The sequence below is a fragment of the Typopeltis vanoorti genome, chromosome 18 (genome assembly GCF_054136105.1).
Source record: "Typopeltis vanoorti isolate ZY-2024b chromosome 18, IOZ_Tvanoo_1.0, whole genome shotgun sequence".
Classification (NCBI taxonomy): domain Eukaryota; kingdom Metazoa; phylum Arthropoda; class Arachnida; order Uropygi; family Thelyphonidae; genus Typopeltis; species Typopeltis vanoorti.
In genome coordinates, this window is record NC_143566.1 from 38,083,725 (window position 1) to 38,097,267 (window position 13,543).

Here is a 13,543-nt window from a genome sequence, read left to right on the forward strand (position 1 = left end):
AGGGGAGTCGATAAAAAGTCAAGAAACTCTTGAAGGGGTGGACGGTCAAAGAAGTTTGGCGACTCTTGATCTAGATCATCAGCAGTTTTGATGTTGCCTTTATTGTCTGATTCTTTTACAGTATTCTTCCTTCATTCTTATTGGCTCACCACACTTTTTCAATAGCCTCCAGAATATTTTTCCACTTTCTTGATATTTATTTTCTACATTCTTACCAAAGTCTTTCCATGACTTTTGTTTAGCTAGTATGCTTCCCTTTCTTATATTTTTCTCTAAGAGTACAAGCTGATTTACTTGCCTGGCTTTCAATATGCTTTCTCATTTATCTTGACTGCCTCTAACTTCCTGAGTCCACCATGAAGATTATGATTTTTCTTTCTTTGCAGATTACCTCACCACATGCCTCTCTGGGTGAATCAATCAACCAATGTTTCCTTTGGGACTTGCCACTGAATGTCTAAGGATTGGTTTTTTGTTATCAGTCACTTTAATTTTTTCTTAAATAATGGTTTATTTAAGAAATCATTCATATTCTTGACTGTAAGACAAGAAAATTTTAATGCTATTAGATCATAATCTTGTCTTATTATCTACAAGAAAGATCATGCTTTACTCCCTCTTACTTCTGATAATGTTCCAATATTCTTTTATGATCAGTTCTCTCTTCTTGGACTAACTTTCACATCCAGCTTATCATATAAACATCAATAGCCTCCAAAACACTTGGTATTTTTTTTTATTCAAACACTATTTCTCTCTTCCTCAACAACTCCTACACTTTACAAATCTCAAATGACTAATCTTAGTATACGGCTCTCACATTTGGGATTGTGTACCCGTAAACCACCTTAAGAAATCTTGATCGTTTCAACATAGGAATGTAAGTGAACATAATCTTACAAAATAAAGAACAGAAAAATTAAGTTAAATTTAAGCATTTTATGTAGAATACCAAAAGCACCATGGCAGCTTTAGTAAGGTAACAGTAATAAAAAGGAAAGATTCACAGATTGAAGAAATATCATCTCACATAACAGAGGTAAGCACATAAGCCATCAGAGGACAATGTAATAATTCTCTGCAAAGTCAAATTGCTCAGTTTTGCAATATCTGATGTATGTTTCATGTTACTTGCAATGAACAAATAGAAGCAGGTCTTCCAGACTGTCCAAAATAAGATAGGCCATAAGAGTAAGGAAATTGTAGAATGGATGAACACTACATAGATGATGAGCAGCTTGAGAATTTTAACAATATATTTTGACATTTCTTTAATATATCAAAGGGTAATGTGAATAAATTCTTCCTGAACAAAAGCAGGATATTTCTATAAGTGTTGAATGCTTCATTGATAAAGTTCTCATGAAAGAACTAGCCATGAATGTTGATGTAGTAAGCCATCTGCAGAACACAGAGAATGGACATGATGTGTTAAGGTCCAGCTTTTATTTTGAAAGGTTATGTTTACTTACATTCCTATTTTGAAACAGATAATTCTTGACCGTACAGGAGCTTATTTCAAAAAAAGTGAACACACAGAAAAGCTTCTAATCAAAGATGCTAAATGTTTTAACAGAATTACATTATCCTAAAAAGGTGTAAGGTAGCTACCGTAACCTGATGCAGAATTTAAAAAATTTTCATTTCCCTAAGGCTCATTATATTTATACAAGGATAAGTAAATGGCTTCCAATATGTCAACATAATGAAGTCAAATAATCCTTCATCCACTTAAAGGTTGAAATCAACTGATTAAGGATGCTTTATCATCTGTTTGGACTAGTTATCCAACAATATTCTTTGAATGTCATCACTATCTTCCAAATGAGTGTTTAACATCATTCATAAAATCTTAAATGGAAATCTGAATTATTAGTCAGCTGTTGTGCAAGACTGCTTGTTCTTCTGTCACTAATATTTAGTGAAATTAGTAATAATATATCTGGCCAAGTGTTCACTCCAGAAACTTTATTATCCAAGGGCTATGACCACACTCTTTCTCCAGGGAAACATACTGCTAATGGACTTTTTTTTTTATTTGGCAGAGGCCATTGTACTGTTTGTTCTGGAAATTATAACAGAATTCACTTTGAAGCTGTCAAAGTTTTTTTTTTTTCAAAGCTAAAGCACCTTCACCTAATCACACATTTTTTGAAATGAAACCTTTTAAGCCCTTAAGTCATAACAATGATCACCAACCCAGACAAAGGCAAGGTACAGGACATAAAGCGAATATTACAGAAGATTTCTTTACTGCTTTGTGACTATTCTACTTACTGCTCCTCCCCCCCCTTTCCTCCTGATCCTACTGTAAGTCAGATTAATGAACTCATAATGTTTCTAAAGTTGGAAGGATGATTTAAAAGTAAATAAATAAATAAATAAGACTTTTTACACACATACTCTCCCAAGTTAATTGGTTTTCAGAAGATCTAAGTCTGGTATTCCTTAAGACCAACTGCTGATTGTATTGGTTATTCCAACAAACTAACCTGGCAAATGTCAGTTTTGCTATCTACTTTCACAGATAAGTCTATCTCTCATATTAAGAAAACTTTGAACTTTAAGAATAAAATTCACAATCTTTTTCCTGGATCCATCTGATATTATGATCAGCTTGAACATAAAGTTATACTGGTGAAGAGCAACTCTAAAAGATACCATTGAATTGTTGAAGAAAATTATTCTTTCTGATACTGTTAAAGTTTTTGAACTTATAATTTTTTTTCTGGATACTTCACTGTTCAAAATGAATGGTATTTTCTGTGCTACTTTCCATTTGTAGTGACAAATGCAAAGTAGCACAATGGGGAGTGATCTTTCTTACTCAGGATTGCAGAACATTTACTAAGTGATATTTCTACAAAATCTGTGTTATGGTAGTATTGTAATTTGGAATGTTTCTTCTTTGGATCTGGAAAATTCTGTCTAAGAAAATCTGCTTTCATTTTTCATCTAAAGACAAGCATCCTGCACTAAACTTTCCAAGCATCTAACAGATTCCTTACTTTTGAAGCCTATCATATTTTGAACAATCTGGAAGATCTGCCTCTGTTTATTCATAAGAAACATAAATCATACAAAGTGTCATGAACCTACACAATCTGGCCTTGCAGAACATGCCATTTCTCCTAAGCATAGGGTCCCATGGAAAAGATTTCCACAGGACAAAATTTCTACATAATAGATTCTTCATATATTTTTGCCAAATATCATAAGCTTCCTCAATATTCAAAACATAAGAACAATACATATAAACAGATTAAAAAATTCCAAAAAGCACTAACCAAGACAACTTTAGTAAAGTTACATATAGTATAAAATTTCTAGATTTAAAAACTAGGAAAGATCAGCAAGTTGCAGAAATACTATCATACATAAAGAGCAGATTCTTTATGGAATGTCTATATAAAGAAAGTTATGACTGAACCAGTATTACATCAGATCTGTTCAAGTTAGGGCTAAGTAATTATGTTTCACAGCTTTCTTTATACAGATATTCCATAAAGAATCTGCTCTTTATGGGGAGAGCATTTCTTCAATCTTCTAATATTTCTTTTTTTTTTTTTTAATTAAGAAATTTAATAACCATATGTTACTTTATTAAAGTTGTCATTATAATTTTTTCTGGAATATTTCTGTTAATCTGTTTATGCTGTTCTAGTTTTTGAGTGCTGAGGAAACCCGTGACACAATGGACAAAAATTCTACATGTAAGTGCTTAATTTTAACATATTTCAACCTGGTGAATGCAACATTGAGCTAACTGTTACCTCTTCACTAGATGAAGAAACACAGGTACGTGAGGCCGAGGTATTAGAGATGTTGCACAAACTGAATAAGAATTCAGCAATAGGGACTGATGGAATATCAGCACATGTGCTAAAAGAGTGTTCAGCTGAACTGGCCATTCCTTTGACCAGGATGTTTAATATGAGTCTCAGAACAGGGAAGATTCTGCAGAAATGGAAGGAATGTATGGTAATTCCATTGCACAAGGGTGGTGCAAAGACCGATGTATTCAACTATCGACCAATTAGTATCTCAGAAGTGGTGGTGAAGATTTTGGAAAAATTGGTTAGGGCCCATATTCAGAAATAGGTTGACAGTGAATCTCTACTTTGCAATGAGCAATATGGGTTTACTAAGGGAAGGTCATGTTTTAGCAACTTGCTCACATTCTATAACAATGTTACCATTGAACTAGACAAGGGGAATGGATACACCATGATACTTTTCGATTTTGCTAAGGCTTCTACAGAATACTGCATAAATTGGAGAAAATGGGTTTGGGTTATACAATATTAGCATGGATAAGAGAATGGCTGACTGACAGATATCAAAAAGTGGTATATGGGGGATCTGAGTCTGCAAGATTTAAGGTAACAAGTAGTGTACCAGAAGGATCAGTGCTTAGTCCACTGTTATTCAATCTGTACATTAATGATATTGGGAAGGATTTGACAAGCGACATACAGTTATTTGCTGATGATGCAAAGATAGGTAGGGTAATCAGGAATGCTGCTGATATGCAGTCTTTGCAGAATTATTTGAATAGGCTGGAATTGTGGGCATGGGAAAATGAGTGTCAGTTCAATGTCAGTAAATGTAAAGTCATTCACTTTGGCATGATTAGATATCCAATGTCATATTATATTGGTGGGATTAGGCTAGAAGAAACTGATGAGGCTAGGGATCTTGGAGTGTTAATAGATAGGAAGTTGAAGTTCAGGGGCCATGTGGCAAAATACAACTCAAAAGATAATTGCAATACTGAACCGAACGTTCACATGTAAAGATAAGGATGTTATTTTGCCTCTTTATAAGGCCTTGATAAGACTTCACTTGGACTATTGTGCACAGGTCTGGTCTCCTGGTTTCTGTTGTGATTCTGAAATATTGGAGAGAGTAAATGTTGAAAATGATATCAGGATTGTGGGATACTGATTATGAAGACAGATTGAGAATTTGTAAACTGCAGACACTAGCAAACGGGAGAAAGAGGGGTGATTTATTGAGACTTACAAACTTCTGAAAGGGTCATACATGATTTCAATTGATGGAATTTTTCAATTTATGGAGGGTGGGGAAAGGATGAGAGGGCATCCTCGGAAGCTGAGAATGAAGGCTGCCAAGAAGGGTGAGAGGGCTAGATTTTTCTCTCAGAGGGTGGTGCATGATTGCAATGGACTGCCATTGGATGTTGTGAGTGCAAGCAGTGTGAATGAATTCAAGAATAAGTAAGAGAGCTGGTGTGTGTGGTGTGTGGCCTCCCTCGATGAGTCTCTGACTCCCTGGAGGTCTCTCTAATAATATTAATAATGTCACTAGTTATTTTGTAAAATGCTTTACTGCATACAGATTAGGACAATCCTAATAGGCGACCCCTATCTCACAGATCCCTCCCTCCCTCCTGTCATTTTTTTGTAGGTGCTGTTTCCAAATTATGCTGCTTTTTTTTTTCTTTTTTTACAGGTAATTTCATGGGCAGTGCTCCACTAAATTTGCCATTACCGTTCTTCTATTTTCCATAATCAAGTAAAAACATGAGCAGCTGCTGGTCAACATTTGTCTACCTGTTTGATTTCAAACATATTGAACAAGTTTCACATCATCTTCCTTCATTCCATCTACCTCTGTTCTTGTGAAAAGCCTTCCCCATGCTATTTTTTTCCAATGAATACATCCCCTAATATCTTGAACTTAATAAATACCTTCTTTCTCCTTAACTGCCCACAAATGACACTGTTGTGAGGTCCTTTAATCTCTTGCTTTTTAGGCCTATATATATATATATATATATATATATATATATATATATATATATAGGTGTGTGTAGATTGCAGTAGGTTTTAAGTTTATTGTTGTTTTAATAATTTGGAATATTTTATTTGGTCTACTGATCAATCATATTTAAGAATTGTACTCATGTAATTCATATTAGCTTGTATAAAATATTTCATATATTAAAAAAAAAAAAAAAGCACCAGCTAATACCTTAGTCCTGTCTAACCTTTTGGAGAGGGCAATTCAATCTTCACTGATAGAGAGAGAGAGAGAGAGAGAAAATGGTCCAAGAGTATTACTAATTTTAAGTGGCATCCAGTGGAGAGAAGGCTAACAAGTGCTGCCATCTTGTGGTCCCTAATCCTAACACAATATTTTTAATGTCTGAAGTAGTGGGTTCCAAGATCGATTTTCTTGAGTTTATGGGATGTAAAACCCAAGTTTCTAGGGGGGAAAACTCGCTTGCCTGTGCTAGAGGTTCTAACTCGGGAACAAGTCAAAGAAAGGCTTAGAAAAAGTTCCTCTAGTTGGCTACTAGAGGAACTTTTTCATATGCATGTAGGCCATTCTTTGCAAAGCCTAGCGCTGAAGAGCAAGTGACACTTCCACTGAGCTACACAGGCTACTTTTATATATTTAATATTAAAAAAAATCTCCACATTACAAGTCAGTAGGGTTGCATAGTGCATAGAATGTGTGCAAGTAAATGTTATAAGATCCTAGAATATATTCATATTTATGATAATTTTTGAAAAGCTTTCAAATTACTACTGTCAAGGTAATTTACTTGCACTATGACAATTACAAAGATTGCAATACCTACTTGGTATCGTTTAAGCATGCACCAAACACGAGGAAGAAAATTCTCATATTTTCTATCATCTGTGCAATTCCATCTATACAACTGCTCCTAAAGAAGTAGTAAAAAGAGATATACAGTATTTAATAAATAAAGTATCTATTATAACTATGTGAGATGTTAACTAAAATTTATAATAACCATTGTTTGAAAATAATTTTTGAAGCTAAAAGATGCAATTCATCAGTCCTCTGGTGAGATCTAATAGTTATGAAAACGACTACTGAAATAAGTGAGGAAAGCCAGTATATATTTCTTAAGAGGGTAGAAAGAAAAACTTTTTTTGGAGGTGCTATTGACTCTATGGATAAGAGTCAATGTTGTAAACAAAATATTTATGTATAGTAATTATTATTAATTCTGCTACAGGTTATATTTCTTTTATTTACTGCACAATAGAAATAGGGCAACTGACAAGATACTAATCAATGAGAAGAAAGAAACAGCAGCAATTGGAAATACTTGTGTAGAACTATCAATACATGAAGCAAGCTTTTCTCTTTACTAAATATGACTTTACATCTCATGATACATCAAAATCAATATAAAAAATAAATAAAGAAATAACAGTTTTGCATAATGAATGTTTATTTTCTTGCTCATCTAACTAAGTAATTATTTGGACAACAGATCAAGTGTTAACTAATAAATATTTATTAAACCTACTAGTTTCACCAAACTTTAGCTGTTGGCATCTTCAGGGTACAAGCACTTAGGTTAAAAAACATTACACAAATATGAATAACTGTAAAATTCTAACAATTATAGTTACAAACTAAAATAGCATTGAACATGAGTGATACACGTATCGCATGTACATGATTAACTAGTTGTTGCTAAGGAACATTCTGTAGTTTGCATTGAAGTTCATTTCCTGTGTGTTAAGAGATCTAATTAGTGTTTTCCATATCTCTGGGAGTATTAAACCCTGGTCCCTGTTAAGGTTATCAACAGAGCGAGCGACTGTAGCTGCTTCTTTAAACATTCGGGAGTGGTAGTCTTCTGCTATGTAAGGGGAACAGCTTTTATCCCACTCAATGACATGGTTAGTTATAGAAAAATGAGATAACAGGCCTGATATGTCTTGTCTGTTGTTTTTGACGTAACCAATGTGCTCCTTCTGTCTAATTTCGAGGCTTCTTGATGTCTGCCCAATGTAACTTGAACCACATGAGCATGGAATATTGTAAACTCCAGCATATTTATAGAAAGGATGGTTATCTTTTAAAGATCCTAGTAGTTTACGAACTGTTTCTATAGGTTTGAATGTCACTCTTATTTTGTGTGGTTTGAGGAGACTAGCAAGCTTGTTGCAGATGCTACTCACATATGGAATTGCGATAGTTTTGATATATTGAGTATCCTCTCGCTCTCTTTGTGGTGATTCAGAGAAAAGGATTTTGTTGACGAGTCTTCATGGGCAACTGTTCAAGTACAGATTATTATATATCATTGTTAACTCATCTTGAAGATCCTTGTTATCTGTTGTGATGCAGACAGCTCTTTTCTTTAGCATGTGTACTACACTGAGTTTGTGAGAAATATGGTGAGAGGAGCTGAAATGTAGATAGCGACCTGTATTCATAGGTTTCCTGTAAGCTGATAGGTTTATATGGCCATTAATTTGCTTCTTAATTAAGATGTCTAAGAACTGCAGTTGTTTGTCTCTTTGAGGTTATACCTTGTAGGAAAGGTACCTAGGATGCTGATGACCTCCACCATGGAAACGTTTGTAAAAAGAGAGGTGACATCTAGGCTAGCTAGATCATTTTCTGATATGATAACGTATTTTAATTTTTCCACAAAATGTTGTGAGTTTCTGAAGTAACTCTGAGTTATGGATAAGGAGGTAAAGAGGGAAAAAAAAATTTTTTTTTTTGTGGGGGGGGGGGGGAGTTGAACTGTGAAGTGGTGTTAAGTAATTACTGTATGCATATTTCAGTGGATTTAACAGTGAATTATGAATGCCAGTTTGGATGAACATTGGCTGTGGTAATATCTATAGAAGATACAAACAATAGAAATTGAATGCCTGTGTGTGTATGTATGTGTGTGTGTGTGTGTGTGTGTGGAGTGAATTGGTAAAAGATGGGTCATTGCTCTCTTTTGTAGTGAGTCAAGTATTTTTATGGAGATTTTAGAAACTCCACCTCAAATGTGACAACAGCATTTAATGGTTGGATGGATATGGGATTTAACTATGTTATAATGGTGTTTATCACAGTAAGAGTTAACTCATCATCAAATTCATGCCACATGTACCCTCAAGGGGTATACAGGATATGATAGCACTACATGAAAAAAATGACATCATTACTAACTTCCTATCTACAATTTTCCTCCAAATCAGTCTGTTACTTGTCAAGACTCCAACATTATCAGATCTTATATTTCTATCATCTAAGGCACTTTGTACCATATCAATCCACCTATATCTTGGTCTTCCTCTGGGTCGTTTTGCTGCCAATCTGGCAGAGAACACTTGTTTTGCTAATCTTTCTTCGCCCATTCTGTTTAAGTGACAATACCACCTGAGATTAGCTCTGCTAATGCATTCCTGGATGTTGACAATGTCAAGTTCTTTCCTAATATCCTCGTTTTTAATATAATATTGCCATTGATGCCATCTGTTCACACCTATAATCTTTCTCAGGACTCTCATACCTGCAGTCTCTAGTCTTTGGTCAAGTGTTTTACATCTGCCCCAGCTCTCAGATCCATAAGTTAAAACTGGTTTGAACACTGTCTTGTATACAGCTAATTTAGTGTTCCATATGAATTTATTCAATTGACTTCCGACCATACCAGCTTTGCTGATTCTGTTGTCTATTTCTATATTTAATTTACCATCTTCACTAAAAATCATGCCTAAGTAGCTGAAATGTTTTACTTGTTCCACAGGTTCTCCATTCACAACACAGTTGACATTTTCAATGATTCTGCCTATTTTCATTGTCTTTGTTTATTTATTGCTGACCTTCATACTATATCTATTACAACAGCTATTCAATTTTGTCAGAGAATCTTGAAGACTTGTAGGGGATTTATTTAGAAGTATAACATCATCCGCATAAAGCAAAGAGCTGACATTAACATCTCCAATTGTGATATCATGTTTAATACCACTTTCCTTCATAATGTGATCCATATAGATAATGAATAACAGAGGGGATAATGTACATCCATGTCTCACACCAGATTTAACATTAAACCATCTTCCTCTACTTCCTTCAATTCTAACTGCTGACTTACAACTCAAATAAAGACCAAGTATTGCTTGATATAATGCCCCATTGACACCATATAACCGTAGCATATTGTTGCGACCTTATATCTCTGATATTGATATATCAAGGCAATTTATTTAACTTTATCCTTTCTTATTTCAGTCGCTATATCAAGTTCTATCACATGTACCTCTTTGTTAAGTAGGTTGCGCCATTGTTATGTGATCTTCATTAATATTAATCTTAACCTTATGTCTCATTTCTCTTATGCCTTTTCTTACGTAACTTAACTTTTAAGGGCCACCAGAAATTACCCGTTCCCTGAATTCTATGAGTTATCCTGGTCACTAAGGCAAATTTATTTTTTTATCTGCGCCAGCCTGGGCCTTAAGGTTAGAGATAAACTCAGTCTTTAGCGTAATCATAGAATATCATGTGCCACTAACAAAGTAAATTAAATTCTTAGAAACTTGGGTTCCCTGGCTTATTTTATTTTATTTTGCAGTTGTGCCCTACTACTTTCAATTGGGGTATTCCCGCACGCACGTACACACACACATTCTCAGGTTCGATGTTTTATGAAGGGTCAGGGTCAGTCATCATGATCAGAAACACATGTAAGTAATAAATCAATACATTTATTAAACTCAATAAATAAAGCCATAAATAAAGTTAAATTGGTTATCAAATCTAATGTTAAACTTCTATCATTCATTCACTCTCTCACTCTTTAAAAACAATTATGCATTGACTTCAAAATATTAGCAAATTCATTAACTCAACATATAATACATTCATAATTACAGCTCATTTCAACATTAAGGCATTTTAGCACATTTTATAATCTCTCTCGGATTAAATACGACAGAATCTCTATCTAACTGAAAGTCCTTAAAGTTCACTTCAAAAACATAGTCATTTACATAGATCTTAATTCTTCACTCTTTCTTTCATTTTACAAATTTTAGGTTGCATTCTTTTAACACTGTTAGTCAATTCTCAAAAGGGGCTAGAACAAGTGAGAGTACTTATCTATTCTTTATTGGTTTTCTTCCGTCCTTCATTCTTTGTTTCGATTCTGGTTGTCTCGATCTTATCGCCACATGGGTTACGTGCTCGCCTGGGCTGGGTGCTATCTCTCTACTAAGGTTTTGTGTCGATGATCTTCTCATCGCGGCCTGCGGTTAGTCTTGCCGAAATCTATTGTAGTGTCATGCCGGATCCTATCGTAAGTCAGCCATCAAAATTGAGAGCTGAACTGCGAAGAACTCTCGGAGCACACGGAGAGAAATCCACGAACAAGAAAAAATGGGGGTGATTTACTTCCGTGACGTGGGTTTTATTCGCTCTCCTAGAGCACCACTTTCCGAGTTTGAATTTCTCTTATCGCCTCACGCTTTGGTCTCCGGCTGGGTGACTTCACTGATCAACATACAGGACTTCTTGTTTCCGGGAACGTATGCGTTATGATGCCTTCTTAGATGTGATACCCGCAGGTGCTTATGCTGCTTTTACAGTATTTGGGCGATCTTTGCCCTATGTTACTGAATAATACGTATTCTTTCATTTACAATATTTCACTAATAATTTCTCTCTTATTTTGCCCCCTTTGCTGACTTACATATATGCTAGGCATTTAGATATATTAATTTAAAATTCACAAAATTCACAGTTTATCATACAAGATGTTACAAAAAAAAAACATAGTTACACTGCGCTAAAGGATAAGTATGCATGTATGTTTTTTTTGTTAATTGTTAGATTCTGGAATGGTGACGTCATGTAAAATTTGAAGTCGCCTATTTCAGATCTAACAGTATTGAATAGCTTCTCTCTTGGCACCTTGTCATATGCCTTTTCCAAATCGACAAAACTTAAATACAGATCTTGACAGGAACACTCAGTAGGGAAATACCACTGTAATTCTCACATTCAGTTATATTTCCCTTTTTATATATGGGTACTATGAGAGCTGTACTCCAATCATTGGAAATTCGTCCCTCTGTCGAGGCTTTCTGAACTATGCAGTGCAGCCACTGTAAGACTCTTATACCACCATACTTCAGCATTTCTGGTCGAATATCATCTACTCCTGCTGCCTTTCCACATTTCAAGCCTTTGATGGCTTTTTCTACTTCAAGTATGGATATGTATTCCTGACTGCATGCCTGGGCAGCGTTTTTTACCACTGTTCTGTCATCACTGCTTGTTTCATTTAGCAGTTTTTCAAAGTAATTACTCCATACTTGAAGAATATCTTTTTCTCCCGTTTTCATGCCACCTTTATCATCTCTAACTCCTTTTACACTCTTTCCTCCATTCCTAAGCTTCAACAACCTCCAGAATATTTTCCAACCTTCTTGATATTTATTTTCTATATTCTTGCCAAAGTCCTCCCATGACTTTTGTTTAGCTAGTTTTACACAGTGTTTAGCATTCTTGCATTTGTCTCTGTATTCTCTAAGAGCACAAGCTGACTTATTTGACAGGAACTTTTGATATGCTTCCTTCTTTTCCTTCACTGTCTCTTTAACTTCCTGTGTTCTGATTTTTTTATCCTTGCAGACAACTTCACCACATGCCTCTCTGGCAGAATCAATCAATGTTTTCTTCAGAGTTTGCCACTGAATCTCCAAGGTTTGATTCCTGTTCTCAAACTCTTTCATTTTCTTTTCAATAATCTTTCTGTATTTTAGTCTACAGTTCACATCTGAGAGCTACTCAACTTTTATTCGCTTTAAAACGTTCTTACATGTTATTCTTTTCAATATGAAATTCAATTTTATCCTGCTCAAGACTAAATAGTGATCTCTTCCAATTTCAAATCCTCTGTACACTCTGGTGTCCTGCACCAGGACACCAGAGTGTACAGAGGATTTGAAATTGGAAGAGATCACTATTTCTTCAATCTTTCATCACCATCAACAATAACATAGTCAATGAGACTTTCTTATTCCTAGCCTCTTCTCTCCATGTGAATTTGTGCACATTTTTATGTTGGAATATGGTGTTAGTAATAACCAGTCCATGTTTTGAGCAAAAATCCAACAGATATTTGCCATTATTATTAGCTTTGCTCTTTTCTCCAAATTTTCCCAAAATATTTTTGTATGTCTCACAATCATTTCCTACTCTGCTATTTAGATCCCCAACAAGGACCAACTTTTCCTTTTTCATTGTGTCAGTTGCTTTTTCTAAAGCATCAAAAAATTCCTCCACTTCTACCTTAGTAGAACCTTCTGTGGGACCATAGGCACAAATAAGTCTCATTGTCCAGTTCCCCATTCTCATATTGGCCCACATTACTCTACTTGAGACTGACTGTCATTCAAGAAGATTAGCCTCGTATTCTGTGTTGAATACTACGGCTACTCCTTCTTTTCCTTGATTGTCATTGCCTGAATATAACATTTTGTATTTATTGCTCAGAAAGATCTCACCAGTTTTTGTCTTTTTTGTTTCAGTCACCCCTATTATGTCGATCTGGTACTTATCTAATTCCTCAGCTAGCTCCATTTCTTTGCCATTCTGGCTTCTTATGTTGATAGTACTGATCTTTAACTCTGGTTACATGGGGTGATGTTGAGTTGGGGTTTGTTTTCAGATTTGTTCCAGTAGCTGACTTTTCACTGTTCACACTGGTTCCCTTGCGAAAACAACATGGGCCTTG

The 13,543-nt window shown here is 35.0% G+C and overlaps 1 protein-coding gene across 3 annotated transcripts in view; it reads right to left on the reverse strand.

The window, feature by feature from the left end:
• Positions 1–13,543, reverse strand: part of Pcif1 (Phosphorylated CTD-interacting factor 1) — a 300,185-nt gene that overhangs the window by 103,643 nt on the left and 182,999 nt on the right. For all 3 annotated transcript variants that reach the window (XM_090408077.1, XM_090408079.1, XM_090408078.1), the window contains exon 11: positions 6,611–6,697. In XM_090408077.1, coding sequence (XP_090264203.1) covers positions 6,611–6,697 — 87 coding nt within the window. The remainder of the gene's footprint in view (positions 1–6,610; positions 6,698–13,543) is intronic.